At 37.0% G+C, this 14,047-nt stretch overlaps 1 protein-coding gene and 1 long non-coding RNA gene across 2 annotated transcripts; both read left to right on the forward strand.

The window, feature by feature from the left end:
- Nucleotides 1–1,493: 1,493 nt before the first annotated feature.
- On the forward strand, nucleotides 1,494–2,801 carry LOC311071775 (uncharacterized protein F54H12.2-like; the record flags this gene model as incomplete). Its single annotated transcript, XM_084096314.1, has 1 exon — nucleotides 1,494–2,801. The coding sequence occupies one exon, from the start codon at nucleotides 1,494–1,496 to the stop codon at nucleotides 2,799–2,801; it is 1,308 nt and encodes a 435-aa protein (XP_083952440.1).
- A 9,156-nt stretch (nucleotides 2,802–11,957) lies between these two features.
- Nucleotides 11,958–13,574, forward strand: LOC311072466. The gene is made up of 4 exons (XR_014604012.1): nucleotides 11,958–12,050; nucleotides 12,477–12,586; nucleotides 12,678–12,749; nucleotides 12,841–13,574. It is a non-coding gene; the product is annotated as an uncharacterized lncRNA (long non-coding RNA).
- The last annotated feature ends 473 nt before the right edge of the window (nucleotides 13,575–14,047 follow it).

A 14,047-nucleotide genomic window follows, 5' to 3' on the forward strand; every position in this document is an offset into this window, starting at 1 on the left:
TTGGATAAGAAGACGAAGGGTCGCAAAACATTAGTACTGGTACAGTGGCTCGGATGGCCTGCAAAATTTGCGTCATGGATCGATCAGAAAGAATTAGTCGACGTACAGGTGCCATAAAAACAAAGGACAAACACAGACTGTCTGCAGTTGTATAAAAAAAACAGACATGGCAGAGGGTGGTTTTTATGTCACACTACCATGCAATGCTTCACGGGCTGTATACCCTGATAATACAATCTCTAATTATAGAACAAGGATGGCTACACCTATAAATATAAAAGGAGAGTGGGAGGTGGGCCTTGTTCAAATCGAATATCCTAGAAGTTGGTACACGTTTAACAGCAAAGATGCCGTTTTTGAGATAAACATCGAACCCATCACTGTCGACGACGAAAAAAACACTAACAACATACGCCGTGGTGTAGATGTGAAGAAGACCGAATTATCGAGACTACGCATACCGATAAAAACAGGTTATTACGACAAGGTCCCATCCGTTGTTAGTGTGATAAATGATTTACTAGCCCCTCATGGATCATTCGGTTACGATGTTGTAAAAAACAAAGTATTTCTGAAAGCAAAACCTAACATTTCAATAACCTTCCATGGAAAACTAGCTATTATTTTAGGGTTGAAACCAGGTGTCCCGATAGGAGATTCTATGCGACAAAAAACAAACCCTGGAAAAACTAATTTTGAAAAGGATATTGTAACATATGCAATGCATCAGGCAGACATACACGGTGGCTTCTATACTCTTTATATATACACAGATATTATCAGATACCAGTCAGTAGGTGATGCCTTCGTACCACTCCTGGAGTGCGTACAAATAACAGGGGATAACAATAACACAGTCAGTGTTCGATACGACAAACCCCACTACGCATCTGTCAACAAATCGGTCATCACAGATATTGGTATAGAAGTGAAGGACGATCAAAATCACCACATCCCTTTTTCTTACGGGAAAGTGTGCATTAAACTACACTTTAGGCCAGTAAAAAATTTTCATTAAAATGGTGTATTTCAACAATCACAATGTTGATCCCATGCGTTATGTGGCCTATTACCAGAATCAAGCGGGAAATGGACTTCCGGGGTATGCAGGAGGCGGAGTTATGTATGGCGCTGGTTTGGGTGGTCTTTTTAGGGGTCTCTTTAGAATGGCTATACCACTACTAAGACGAGGATTTAGCATAGCCAAGCCACATCTTAAATCAGCAGCGAAAAACATACTAAGTGACGTTGTTAGTAATACGTTGTCACGATCTTTTAATAACAATCACGATACTCAAGACGGATCCGGGTTAATGGTGATGGCACGCAGAAGCGTACCTAGGCCTCCGGGTGTGCGGAGGAGTGGCCAGAAGCAGAAGAAAACAAAACAGCCCCCCAAGAAAACATCAGTTGTAAAACGCAAGCGCAAGGAGACAGCTAAGAGCAGTGCTTCAAAAAGATCAAGGAGTTCTGTTAAAACAATATTTTAGATCATGGCGTTACTTCACAACATGTCAGAAGAGTGTTTAAAAACCGAACTGGATCTGTTTACTGTACCACTGACTCAAACCGCTATTGAAAAAAACACTTATATAGAAATACCACCATTATCAGCGATATCTGACACATCCCCTCTGGAATTTTTTATTGCGGGGAATGGAGAGGATTACGTGGATCTAAACAACACATTGTTGTTTATGCGTGTCAAAATCACTTATGCAGATGGAACGGATATTGCAGACGGAGATCCCGTGGGGCTTGTTAACTATCCGGGAGCCACAATTTTTTCACAAGTGGACGTATCACTTGGAGATCGACTCATTTCACAGAGTTCTAGCACATACCCATACCGCTGTATGATAGAGTGTCTTACTAATTATGGTAAAGACGCCCTTGAAACACTTTTCTCAGCGGGACTCTTTTACAAAGACAAGGCGGGGCATATGGATGTGTCGGACCCCGCCGGAGAAAATAGCGGTCTGACAAAGAGAGCAGCCTTCACCAACGCTAGTAACGTGGTCGAACTACTTGCGCCAGTTCACAGTGACATCTTCTTTCAAGATAAACTTTTACTCAATGGATTGGACCTTAAAATTAGAATGACAAGGGGTAAAGACGAGTTCTGTCTGATGAGGAGCAATGACAGAGCCTACAAACTGAACATCCAGACAGCGTCGCTATTTGTGAAAAAAGTGACAGTGTCACCAGCTGTGAGACTGGGTCATGCGCAAGCCCTACTCTCAACCACAGCCAAGTACCCCATCGACAGGGTGTGTTTGAAAAGCTTTTCATTACCAGCCGGCTCCCGGGTCTGTAATCAAGAGAACTTATTCTTAGGGCATTTACCAAAATCTCTGGTTCTAGCGATGGTTGATAATGATGCATTTGTCGGGGCATATAATAAAAACCCTTTTGCCTTTAAAAACTACGATTTAGAATTTTTAGCTATTTATCTGGATGGTCAACAATACCCCTCGAAGCCTCTACAGCCTGAATATGAAAATGGTTCTGCAGTGCGGGAGTTTTACCAGTTGGCGCTGGCTTCAGGAAAGCATCTTAAAAACCAGGCTCTGAGTATCGATAGGGAGGATTTTCTGCATGGCTATACACTCTACTCGTTCAATTTTACACCAGACGAGGAGTGCAGCCAGCATGTATCACTTATCAAAAGCGGCAATATAAGACTAGAAGCGCGCTTTAGACAACCATTACCACAGACTGTTAACATAATTGTTTACGCATTATTTGACAGCATAATTGAAGTGTCAAATCGACGACAGGTACTTGTTGATTACTATTAAGGCGTTAAAATGAACACAGTACAACTTACGGGTGTCATGGATAAGATTTCGTGCAATACTTATTTTCTTGGAGTACTACCATGTGACTATCTACCGAAAACCCCTTTAAGAACATTACCAGCAATGGTTTTAATCAATACAGATCCATCAGGACTCCCAGGCCAACATTGGTTGGCAATCTACATAAATGCTGATAGAGTAGGTTGTTTTTTCGATAGTTTTGGTAATAAACCAGATTACCAAGGCTTTCACCCTGTTATCAAAGACTTTTTAAATCACAATTCTAGTAAAGTACTACATTCCACTGTGCAAGTCCAAGATTTTTCATCAGACACGTGTGGTCAACACTGTGTGTTCTTTCTCTACCACATGTCAAAGGGGTTTGATTATGATTATGTGTTGAAATTGTATACCAATGATTTAATTAAAAATGATAAAATGGTGTCAACATTTGTGAAAAAACTAAAACATGTTCCATGTAATGACAATGTTTTCAAATGTATTCAGTGTGTGCAATTGGGTAAAAGTTTATCTTGAAAGAAGATGTCACTGTGAACTGGCGCAAGTAGTTCGACCACGTTACTAGCGTTGGTGAAGGCTGCTCTCTTTGTCAGACCGCTATTTTCTCCGGCGGGGTCCGACACATCCATATGCCCCGCCTTGTCTTTGTAAAAGAGTCCCGCTGAGAAAAGTGTTTCAAGGGCGTCTTTACCATAATTAGTAAGACACTCTATCATACAGCGGTATGGGTATGTGCTAGAACTCTGTGAAATGAGTCGATCTCCAAGTGATACGTCCACTTGTGAAAAAATTGTGGCTCCCGGATAGTTAACAAGCCCCACGGGATCTCCGTCTGCAATATCCGTTCCATCTGCATAAGTGATTTTGACACGCATAAACAACAATGTGTTGTTTAGATCCACGTAATCCTCTCCATTCCCCGCAATAAAAAATTCCAGAGGGGATGTGTCAGATATCGCTGATAATGGTGGTATTTCTATATAAGTGTTTTTTTCAATAGCGGTTTGAGTCAGTGGTACAGTAAACAGATCCAGTTCGGTTTTTAAACACTCTTCTGACATGTTGTGAAGTAACGCCATGATCTAAAATATTGTTTTAACAGAACTCCTTGATCTTTTTGAAGCACTGCTCTTAGCTGTCTCCTTGCGCTTGCGTTTTACAACTGATGTTTTCTTGGGGGGCTGTTTTGTTTTCTTCTGCTTCTGGCCACTCCTCCGCACACCCGGAGGCCTAGGTACGCTTCTGCGTGCCATCACCATTAACCCGGATCCGTCTTGAGTATCGTGATTGTTATTAAAAGATCGTGACAACGTATTACTAACAACGTCACTTAGTATGTTTTTCGCTGCTGATTTAAGATGTGGCTTGGCTATGCTAAATCCTCGTCTTAGTAGTGGTATAGCCATTCTAAAGAGACCCCTAAAAAGACCACCCAAACCAGCGCCATACATAACTCCGCCTCCTGCATACCCCGGAAGTCCATTTCCCGCTTGATTCTGGTAATAGGCCACATAACGCATGGGATCAACATTGTGATTGTTGAAATACACCATTTTAATGAAAATTTTTTACTGGCCTAAAGTGTAGTTTAATGCACACTTTCCCGTAAGAAAAAGGGATGTGGTGATTTTGATCGTCCTTCACTTCTATACCAATATCTGTGATGACCGATTTGTTGACAGATGCGTAGTGGGGTTTGTCGTATCGAACACTGACTGTGTTATTGTTATCCCCTGTTATTTGTACGCACTCCAGGAGTGGTACGAAGGCATCACCTACTGACTGGTATCTGATAATATCTGTGTATATATAAAGAGTATAGAAGCCACCGTGTATGTCTGCCTGATGCATTGCATATGTTACAATATCCATTTATCGGTATGCGTAGTCTCGATAATTCGGTCTTCTTCACATCTACACCACGGCGTATGTTGTTAGTGTTTTTTTCGTCGTCGACAGTGATGGGTTCGATGTTTATCTCAAAAACGGCATCTTTGCTGTTAAACGTGTACCAACTTCTAGGATATTCGATTTGAACAAGGCCCACCTCCCACTCTCCTTTTATATTTATAGGTGTAGCCATCCTTGTTCTATAATTAGAGATTGTATTATCAGGGTATACAGCCCGTGAAGCATTGCATGGTAGTGTGACATAAAAACCACCCTCTGCCATGTCTGTTTTTTTTATACAACTGCAGACAGTCTGTGTTTGTCCTTTGTTTTTATGGCACCTGTACGTCGACTAATTCTTTCTGATCGATCCATGACGCAAATTTTGCAGGCCATCCGAGCCACTGTACCAGTACTAATGTTTTGCGACCCTTCGTCTTCTTATCCAAAATCTTTTCAACTTTAAATGTCTTGTTTTTACTGACAAATATTTTTTGCAATTCTTCAGCATAAAAAACACCGTTGATAACATCCCCATCATAATCACTCAATCTGTAAACAGGGGGGTCTCGTGGAATACACGCTGATACAGTAAAATACTCTTGTGTGTAGTTTTCCTCATACCCTTTTGCAAACGGACCTCTGACTTTAGAAATTCGAACCACGTCACCGATCTTGTATTTAAATATGTGGTTAACATTGTAAGGTTTGGTATCTCCATACAAGTTATGTAGCACCACAGATTCGTTTTCTTTTCCCACATCAATCGGTCTCATCTTGATGCTTCTGTGATAGCTCACATTGTATCCTTGTGTAATGTCTTGAAGTATGTCGATGTAGCGTTTGGAGTTTATAGCTGTTAAATATCTCCACATTCTTCCTTTTAAGGTTCTATTAAACCGCTCGATAACACAAGCCTTTAATTCTGTGTCTGTTGCAAAATGGTTAATATTGTACTTTTTTGTCACGTTTTGAAAGTGTTTGTTAAAAAACTCCTTTCCTTTATCAGTTTGTAATTTCTGTGGCACACGACCCTCTTTCAGTATGGATTCAAAAGCTTTAGAGACCTCTGCACCACTCTTGTTTTTTAATGCACGCGTCCATGAGTACTTACTAAACAAATCGATGCATGTCAACAGAAAGTGATTGTTGTCGTTTACCTTGGCATATGCTGACATATCTACTAGATCGGCTTGGAACTGCATATCAACACCATAGACAAAAACCCGATTCCTTTTATATTTTAGTGGTGCACTTCTGTGTAGTGTATACGCATCCTCACCAGCGAGCCATTCTGAAACTTCTTTATCGGTTAAACGAACCCCCGTCTCTTTTAAAACACCTTCTTTTAAACGTTTTTTACCCCCTAAAGAACCAGGGTTAGAAGGTGTGTAATAAATCTTTTTCATTTCTTCTGACATATTGACACTTCAGGCTCCACAAAAGAATAACAAAGATGGTTTAAGTGGTTCGGGTTTTATTTCTTAAACATTAAAAGGATACAAAAGGTATCATACAGCATCAATGTAGTGTAGAAATTTTATACACATCACAATGTTTTTCTCAAGAATGTAATCAACCAGTGTTTCAACAATTTCACATACATTAGTCTGATTGTTTCTTGTCAACATGTCCACACATAGATCCGATACATATGTACACAAGCATAATATATCAGCTATTCTAATAAAGCTACCACATTCAGTCATCAGGTCTAAAACTTTTCTGATGGTTACACAAACAGTATCACCACCATTAACACATAATCACATCATATCAGACCATTCATTTGACACATTTCTTACAAGAGACATTTGTTTCTTAAGGTTTGTAAAACGTTTGGCATCAACACCACATCTGTTTACAGTAACCGATACATTGGCACATTCATTAATGTTGTTATACAACAAGGTGGTCATCTCACATCTAATACGTTGTTTAAGTAGACACTTAGCCAGTCCAGTTGCAAAACAAGTGTTTCCCATGCTGTTGTCACAAACAGTCAACTCGGACAATACCTTTCCAGCTGTCCACAGCGTCATAGACAATTTGTTCACTGCCGCTGTCCACAACTTTCTCTCTGACTTCGCGAAGCTTCTCAACAATGAAAACCTCGTCACGCAGTTCGTGTAAAATAGCATCCACTGACCCCTGAATCCTCTGGGGGTGTACCCTTAAACCACAACGACTCAATGCTTGAGCAACGATGTGCTTAAGGTCTGGTCTAACCAGGGGTGACTGGGGTGATCCACTTCACAACCCAAACAGATTTCTTTCAGCTTTTTGTTGATAACGTGTTCCAGAAGGACCACAACAGTTGCTTTTATGATTTTGAACCCGTCAGAACGAATACAACTGTCTGTGTCATCAATTCCGGCTAAGGCCGCAGCTCCAGCTATGGCACCGGTGTTGCCGTATGGAGTTGTAAGGAAGGTCAGGTTGTGATATCCTAGATCCATACAAAATTTATCCAACCAACTGTTGTCATAGGTTTGTGGGTGGGGTTCCAGCAGTGTGGCATTGTCATCAGGCATCGCTGGGGCAGTCTCAGGGGTGTTGCTGTAGCAGTAGACGGGTGTAGATCCGTGAGACATGGTGAATGAATGTTGCGAATGCACCGATCCGTACACGTTTTTAATGACTGTAATATGTGGGTGGGCTTAAGAGGCGGTCTTCGGGGTTGGTAACGCCCTTCTCAGGGTGAAACAATTGCATCTTTACAGAACTGTAACGATCATACATGTCACACCATCTAAACATCTTGTTTATGCTTGTAAATATATTGTCAAGCATACGAACATCTCTCCACTGAAACAGAAATTTCATGTCGTAGCACGTGTGATGCTCAGATTCTCTAATAGGCCAGACATGTACGTTGAGCTTTGTCTTGTCGTTACAGCAAAAAATATAAACACAGTCGTCTGGTAGCTTTTTACTGTGGTCACCGACCACCCGAAATCTTGTGTTAGGAGCTGATCCATCCCACTCAGCGACGTATAACGGATCATCACCACAGTCGTTCAAATCTCTCCAAACGTAGTTGAAAAACAGAAACCAGTCTTTGTCTTGAAAAATCAGACATGGAGTATGACATGTAAATTCGTCTCCAACATCAGCAGTGTAGAGTTTCACAATACGCAGCACCTTGTCAAACGCATATCTCAGCACACGTTTACCAGACAATGGGAAATCACTTTTCACATTAGCTATGTCTTCATGAAGAAACTTTGTCAAGCTAACATTTTGCTTTTTCCTTGGTGCAAAAGTTAGTTCCTCTCTCATTTCAACAGATCCTCTTGTTGGAGAAATACACATAACCTTTCTAGGGGTTTTAGGAGTTCCCGGAGCAGCCATTGTAACAGGAAAAGATGCAGAATGTCTTCTGTGTCTAACACAGCAACCCCTAACCTTATTTAATCCATGGTGTAGTTAGTGACGTAGGTGTGAAAAGACATGCCAGGAAAGACCCTATCATAAAACTTAATTGGCATATGGTGAGGTGTGAGTATTCACATGTCAATCAGGACGCAAATCTCACCAAGCTCGACACTGTAAATCAGAGACCCTGTTTTTGACACACAGATTCCCTGTCAATCATGAGTGACAAGGGGGTCATAAATCAATCAAATATTAACCCAAAAGTGACACATGGTATATGTTAATACTACTTACAGTGTCAATTTAATACACTTGTTATCAAGGCTGATTAATTGTAGTTAAAGGGATACTCCACTTTAAAATGAAAATTCTGTCATCATTTACTCACCCTCAAGTTGTTTCAAACCTGTATGAATTTATTTCTTCTGCTGAACACAAGGGAAGATATTTTGAAGAATGTCAGTAACCAAACAGTTAACTGGAACCATTGACTTTCATAGTATTTTTTTTTCCTACTATCACACGAAGAGTGCCATTTCAGTTTTTCTCCTCCAAAAATCAGCATGATTAAAATGTGATATTAAGTTACTACAACAGTTTAATAAACAATAATTTAATTACAACTACAAAATGTTGCAGAATAATGTAATATATGAATGAATAGCCTAAAGAACCTTTGTGCCAAAAGGGTTCTTTCTTGTCATTATAGAACCTTTTTAGCATAAAAGGTTCTTTGGAGTTGAGTAAAGAACCCTATGGTTCTATATAGAACCCCAATGAAACCCTTTTTTCTAAGAGTGTATAGGCTACACTGACTCCCATAGTTTACAATAATAGTTAAGAGATTTCTTTTCCTTGAGAAAATTTGCAATTTATTGTACCTAATATCCAAAATAATCAATATTGAATCAAATCGTAATCGAAATCGAATCGAACTGCTAGCTTGTGAATCGAAATCGAATTGAATTGTGAAATTTGTGTCAATACCCAGCCCTACAGTCGAAACCTAGAGGTTTTTCACACACTCTAAAAAATGATGTGTTGGATTTACTTAAAATATATATGCACCATTTTTGCATCATACTTTTTAAGTAATCCCAACTTGTAATAATTTTACTTAAAGTTAATAAGAAAACCTTTGTTATATGTACTTAAATATTTGAGTTCATGCAACATTCTTTACTTAAAAATATAAGTACGTATAACAAAGGTTTTCTTGTTAATTTTAAGTAAAATTATTCCAAGTTGGGATTACTTAAAAAGTGTGATGCAAAAATGGTGCATATACATTTTAAGTAAATCCAACACATATACATTTTAAGTAAATCCAACACATATACATTTTAAGTAAATCCAACACAGTGCATGTGAGATCAAAATAAATCTTAGTTGTGTTAACTTAACATTTAAGCTCATTTATAAATAAAAATAAGACAATTAAATGAATTAACATTTTTACTTAACATTTTTAACTTATTTTAGATCTTCAGCTATTGGTCTGCTTACTGCACTGCTTTCAATGTCTTAAAATAAATAAAACATGCAAATCACACACAATAAAGCATTTCACTTTATTTTTTTGCCACAGGCTGCAAAGCCTGAAACCACACATCATGAAATATACAACAACATATGGCAAATTGACAAAAGAAGTTCACTTACAACAGGTCACTTTTTCACCCTTTGCAACACTTAAAAGATTTTCTGTTGAGCCACCTTTCATGATGATCCTCAATGTGAGCTGTTCCAGTTCCTCTTCGTTCCCACGAGTATCCTTAAAAAAAACAAAAAAACCCCAGCAAATCTGCATTTACTTGCAACATCACCTGCTATTGTTCAGATTGTCGCGAAAAATACATTGCATTGAAAATACATTGTATTGAATCACAAAATTAGAAAGAAATGTATAGAATTTCTATAATGTAAGTATAATACATACTTGCTGAATAAAAGTATTCATTTTGTTTCTTTAAAAAAAAAAAAAAAAAAAAAATCTAACTGACCCTAAACTTTTAAATTGCATCTAAAAATATATTCAAATAGAAAACAGTTACTTTAAATTGTAAAAGAAATTCACAATATTACAGTTTTTGCTGTATTTTGGATCAAATAAATTAAGCCTTGCGAACAGATGGAACTTCTTTGATAAACATTAAAAAAATCTTACTGTGTGTGTGTGTGTGTGTGTGTGTGTGTGTGTATATCTATATAATTATTATTTTGTCTGTTGATCAAAAATCTATCTAAAAATAAAAAAATAATAATTAAATGTTACAAATTAGTCCATTATTAAATGCCTATAAATATAAAAAATGAGTCTATTCAATAATATTGATTAATATATATATATATATATATATATATAATATAAATAACTATAAGTTAATTAATGAAGACTTTTGTCCAGAGGTTTTGAACGAATCTCATTGAAAACATTTTAACAGTAACTACTGGAATAGCCTAACAATGTAGGCCTAATAGATCTACAATCTTTATTTGCATTTACTTATTTTGATAATAATTTCGAAGGTTTAATAGACAGTCGTCGTTGTCATTTAGGAATAATATTGTGCTTGAATCAAGATCGCCATTTTTTAATGATAAATAGTGCACACATATGGAGCTGTAGCCAATGTGTTTTCGAATTTAATATTTATACAGTACGTTAACGTTACCAAAAGTAACCCGCGCAAGGCCACAGGCCGCCCCCATTTCCCGCTATCCATAGAGAATATGGGAATATGTAAACATGCAAAGAACAACTTATAGGCATATATAATAAATGACAACTACATTTACTTAAAAAATACTGAAGTATAAGCTACGTGACAACTCGTTAATGTAAAGTACGAATTTCTCCGTGCGGGAGAGCGAGCCTCCCAATAACACCGTCTGAATAGTCATCTTAATGCAATCTTAATGCATACGTGCCAATGCGATGCATGGTCATATCCCACGAAATAAACAATAAATACTCTGACTACTATAAACACTTATCCCTACATTCGATGGAAGCTCACTCGCTTAATAATTCAAATAAAATATAGCCTATAGCCTATGTTTTTGAATACTTGCACACAGTCACTCATTTCATAGGCTACATAAACTAATATGTCTACAAACGTTTTCATAAGTATTCGTAAGTAACACGTTTCTTGTTGAAAATTCATAGCAATTCTGAAATTCAGTTTAAAAGTTAATTTCTTGACCAAAAATGCAATAAACGAGTGTAGCCTACCTTAAGTGAAAACAGTTAAGCTTACCTCTTTTCAGTGTCTTCATCACGTTGCGTTTCAGAAAATCTTCACCCACTAACACAATGAACAATAAACAAGTGTTTAGCCTATTAATGTTAAAACGTCAAAATCTAATATTTTACTAAGTTTATAGAAAGTTAAGCTTACCTTTTCACCATCTTCATGTGCTTCACAAAATGACTCCAATTTTTTTGGCTGGAAAGGCATCACGGGAAATTGCATATCACGTGGCTCGTATAGTTACTTAAACTGTTATGCTAGATTTACTTAATTTTGACGCAATTGTTATAGTAGTTGATTTGACTTGTGTTTTTTCATTTTATTTATGCATACATTTAAGTTCACCTGGTAACTTATATTTTTGTGTTACACACACATATGTTAAGTAGAGGTTGAAAAGTTATGAATACTACGTTTTTTGTGTTTAATCTAATTACTTTTATAAGTAATGGTTGTTCAGCCAACGAAGCGTTTTTTAGAGTGCAAGGTGAAGTGTGAATCTAACAAGTTGCACTATTTTAAGCTGACAGGAGTTGTATTTCAGCAACCTAAGCATCTTCTCTAACTTCCCTTATTTGCCATATAAATATAATATTCAGCCATAATAGCAGGCAGTTGTCTATACTGATAATTGAAAACTGTGATACAGAGATGACAAAAAAATCACTTGTTTTTCTCTTGGGGTCCCTGCTGCTCTGTTCAGGTGAGATTTCCTCTTGTATTCTGTAAAATCTTTACCAACTGAAAATCCAGAAATCTGAATATAAAAGCAAAATGAATGAGGCTCATTCTTTAGTCATGTTCTAAATGGCTATTTTACTAATTATGTGCAACTTTCAAATGAGATTTGTTTGTCACAGATTATTACATTCTTTCATTTGACGTCATAAATGGTTTTAAATGAGGTATTTTTGGTATTATTTCACTAATGTCATTTTTCATTAACCGTTTTCATGAACATTTCATATTTAGACAGAAAATTACAAATGATGTCTTGGCAATTTAGAAATAACTCTATACAGCAAGTGGGCCAATAATAAGCTGTATTGTTCCCGAATCCCTAATATAAAAGTAATCCCTTTCCCCTTTTTTGTTCCAAAGTTTTACCACAGTATTTTGTGATGTTCAGTCATTTCAGATGTTCAGATGGGGTTGTCTCAGCAGCACTTTGACCATCTGAATCCTGTGAGGGAGATGGAGTTCGGTTATCATGACAAAAAGGCAACAGAGAACAAACCAGTAAATAAAACATGTTCACTTATTCAAAGAAAAAAAACACTTATTTCTTTTCATTAGCAATATTCTAATTGTATCTCTTTCTCTTCCTCAGCTAATTCTTTGCGATTCTTGTAAGAGTATTGTTAGGAGAATACTAGCATATATTGGGAAACATGCTTCTAAGGTTTGTAAAACATATTTGTACTGGTTACAAACATACTTTAACTTCATTGTTTTCCCTTGTTCTTGAATTTTTCTTGTCTTTTGTTTTGCAGGATGAGGTTGATCGGCAGCTCGATTCAATTTGTAAAAAAATAAAAATACCTGGTTGTACAACCTTTGTGCGGAAATATAAAATGAAACTGATCAACGCGCTGATCTCTGGAGGCAATGAACGAGCAATCTGTATCAAATTATCTTTGTGCAAACCGGTGTACATGCAAACTATGTGAATTCTTCAAGCTTAGATTTGAACACGTGTTATTATTTCTAACACGATTGAACATTTAAAAGTTTAGTTCTGCTGCAAAAACACTTTATGGCAATAAAGTTATATGTTTCCTTGGGATAACCAAGATTGTCTACAGGGGATTTTTGCAGCAAATATCAAACCATTTATTTTATAACAGATTAAGAACGCTCCCAGATTATTCTGCCTATAGGGTGTTGGATAGGCTACTTTTCCTTGCAGGATTAACATTTAAATGCTTTTGAAAACTATGTCCCCAACACTTGCGGCCAAAGTGTGTCTGAAGCATGCCTGAATAAAATAACAAAAAAGGGTAATGAAACTAGACAGCTGTCTATAAACTCTTGACTTTTGAGTAATAAGGTGAAGTAATCAAGAAATCCAGATTTGCTTTTACCTGTTTTGCTAAATTATACATATGTTTCCATGTATACATCATCATATGTATAAATATGATAACAAATTGTAGAAAAATGATATAATGATGATATAACCCTAACCCTGATATAAAGATCCTCCAGCCATGATTAAAGCATATTCAAAGACATTGTCTGGAGTCTGTCTAATTATTGCTGTGCAGCAGGCTAGGCATATCACAGGCATATCACAGGCATATCATAGGCATATCACACTGTTAAAAATAAAGGTTCTAAAAAAATAAAATAAAATAAAATTATTTTGCAGCAATGCCACAGAAGAACCATTTTTTTCTTAGTGTGCAAACCATTTTTAAAATCTAAAGAACCTTTTTCCAATTTAAAGAACCTTTTGTGGAATGGAAATGTTCCATGGATGTTAAAGGGATAGTTCGCCCAAAAAGAAAAATTCTGTCATCAATTTCTCACCCTCTTGTTCCAAACCTGTAAGACTTTTGTTCATCATAAGAACACAAATGAAGATGTTTTTAATGAAAAACGAGAGCTTTCTGTCCCTATAGACAGCTATACGCAACTACTATGAACTACCACTTTGACGCTTCAAAAAAGTTCATAAAGAGATCTTAAAACTAATTT

Source organism: Abramis brama (assembly GCF_963993115.1).
Source record: "Abramis brama genome assembly, chromosome: 21".
Lineage (NCBI taxonomy): Eukaryota > Metazoa > Chordata > Actinopteri > Cypriniformes > Leuciscidae > Abramis > Abramis brama.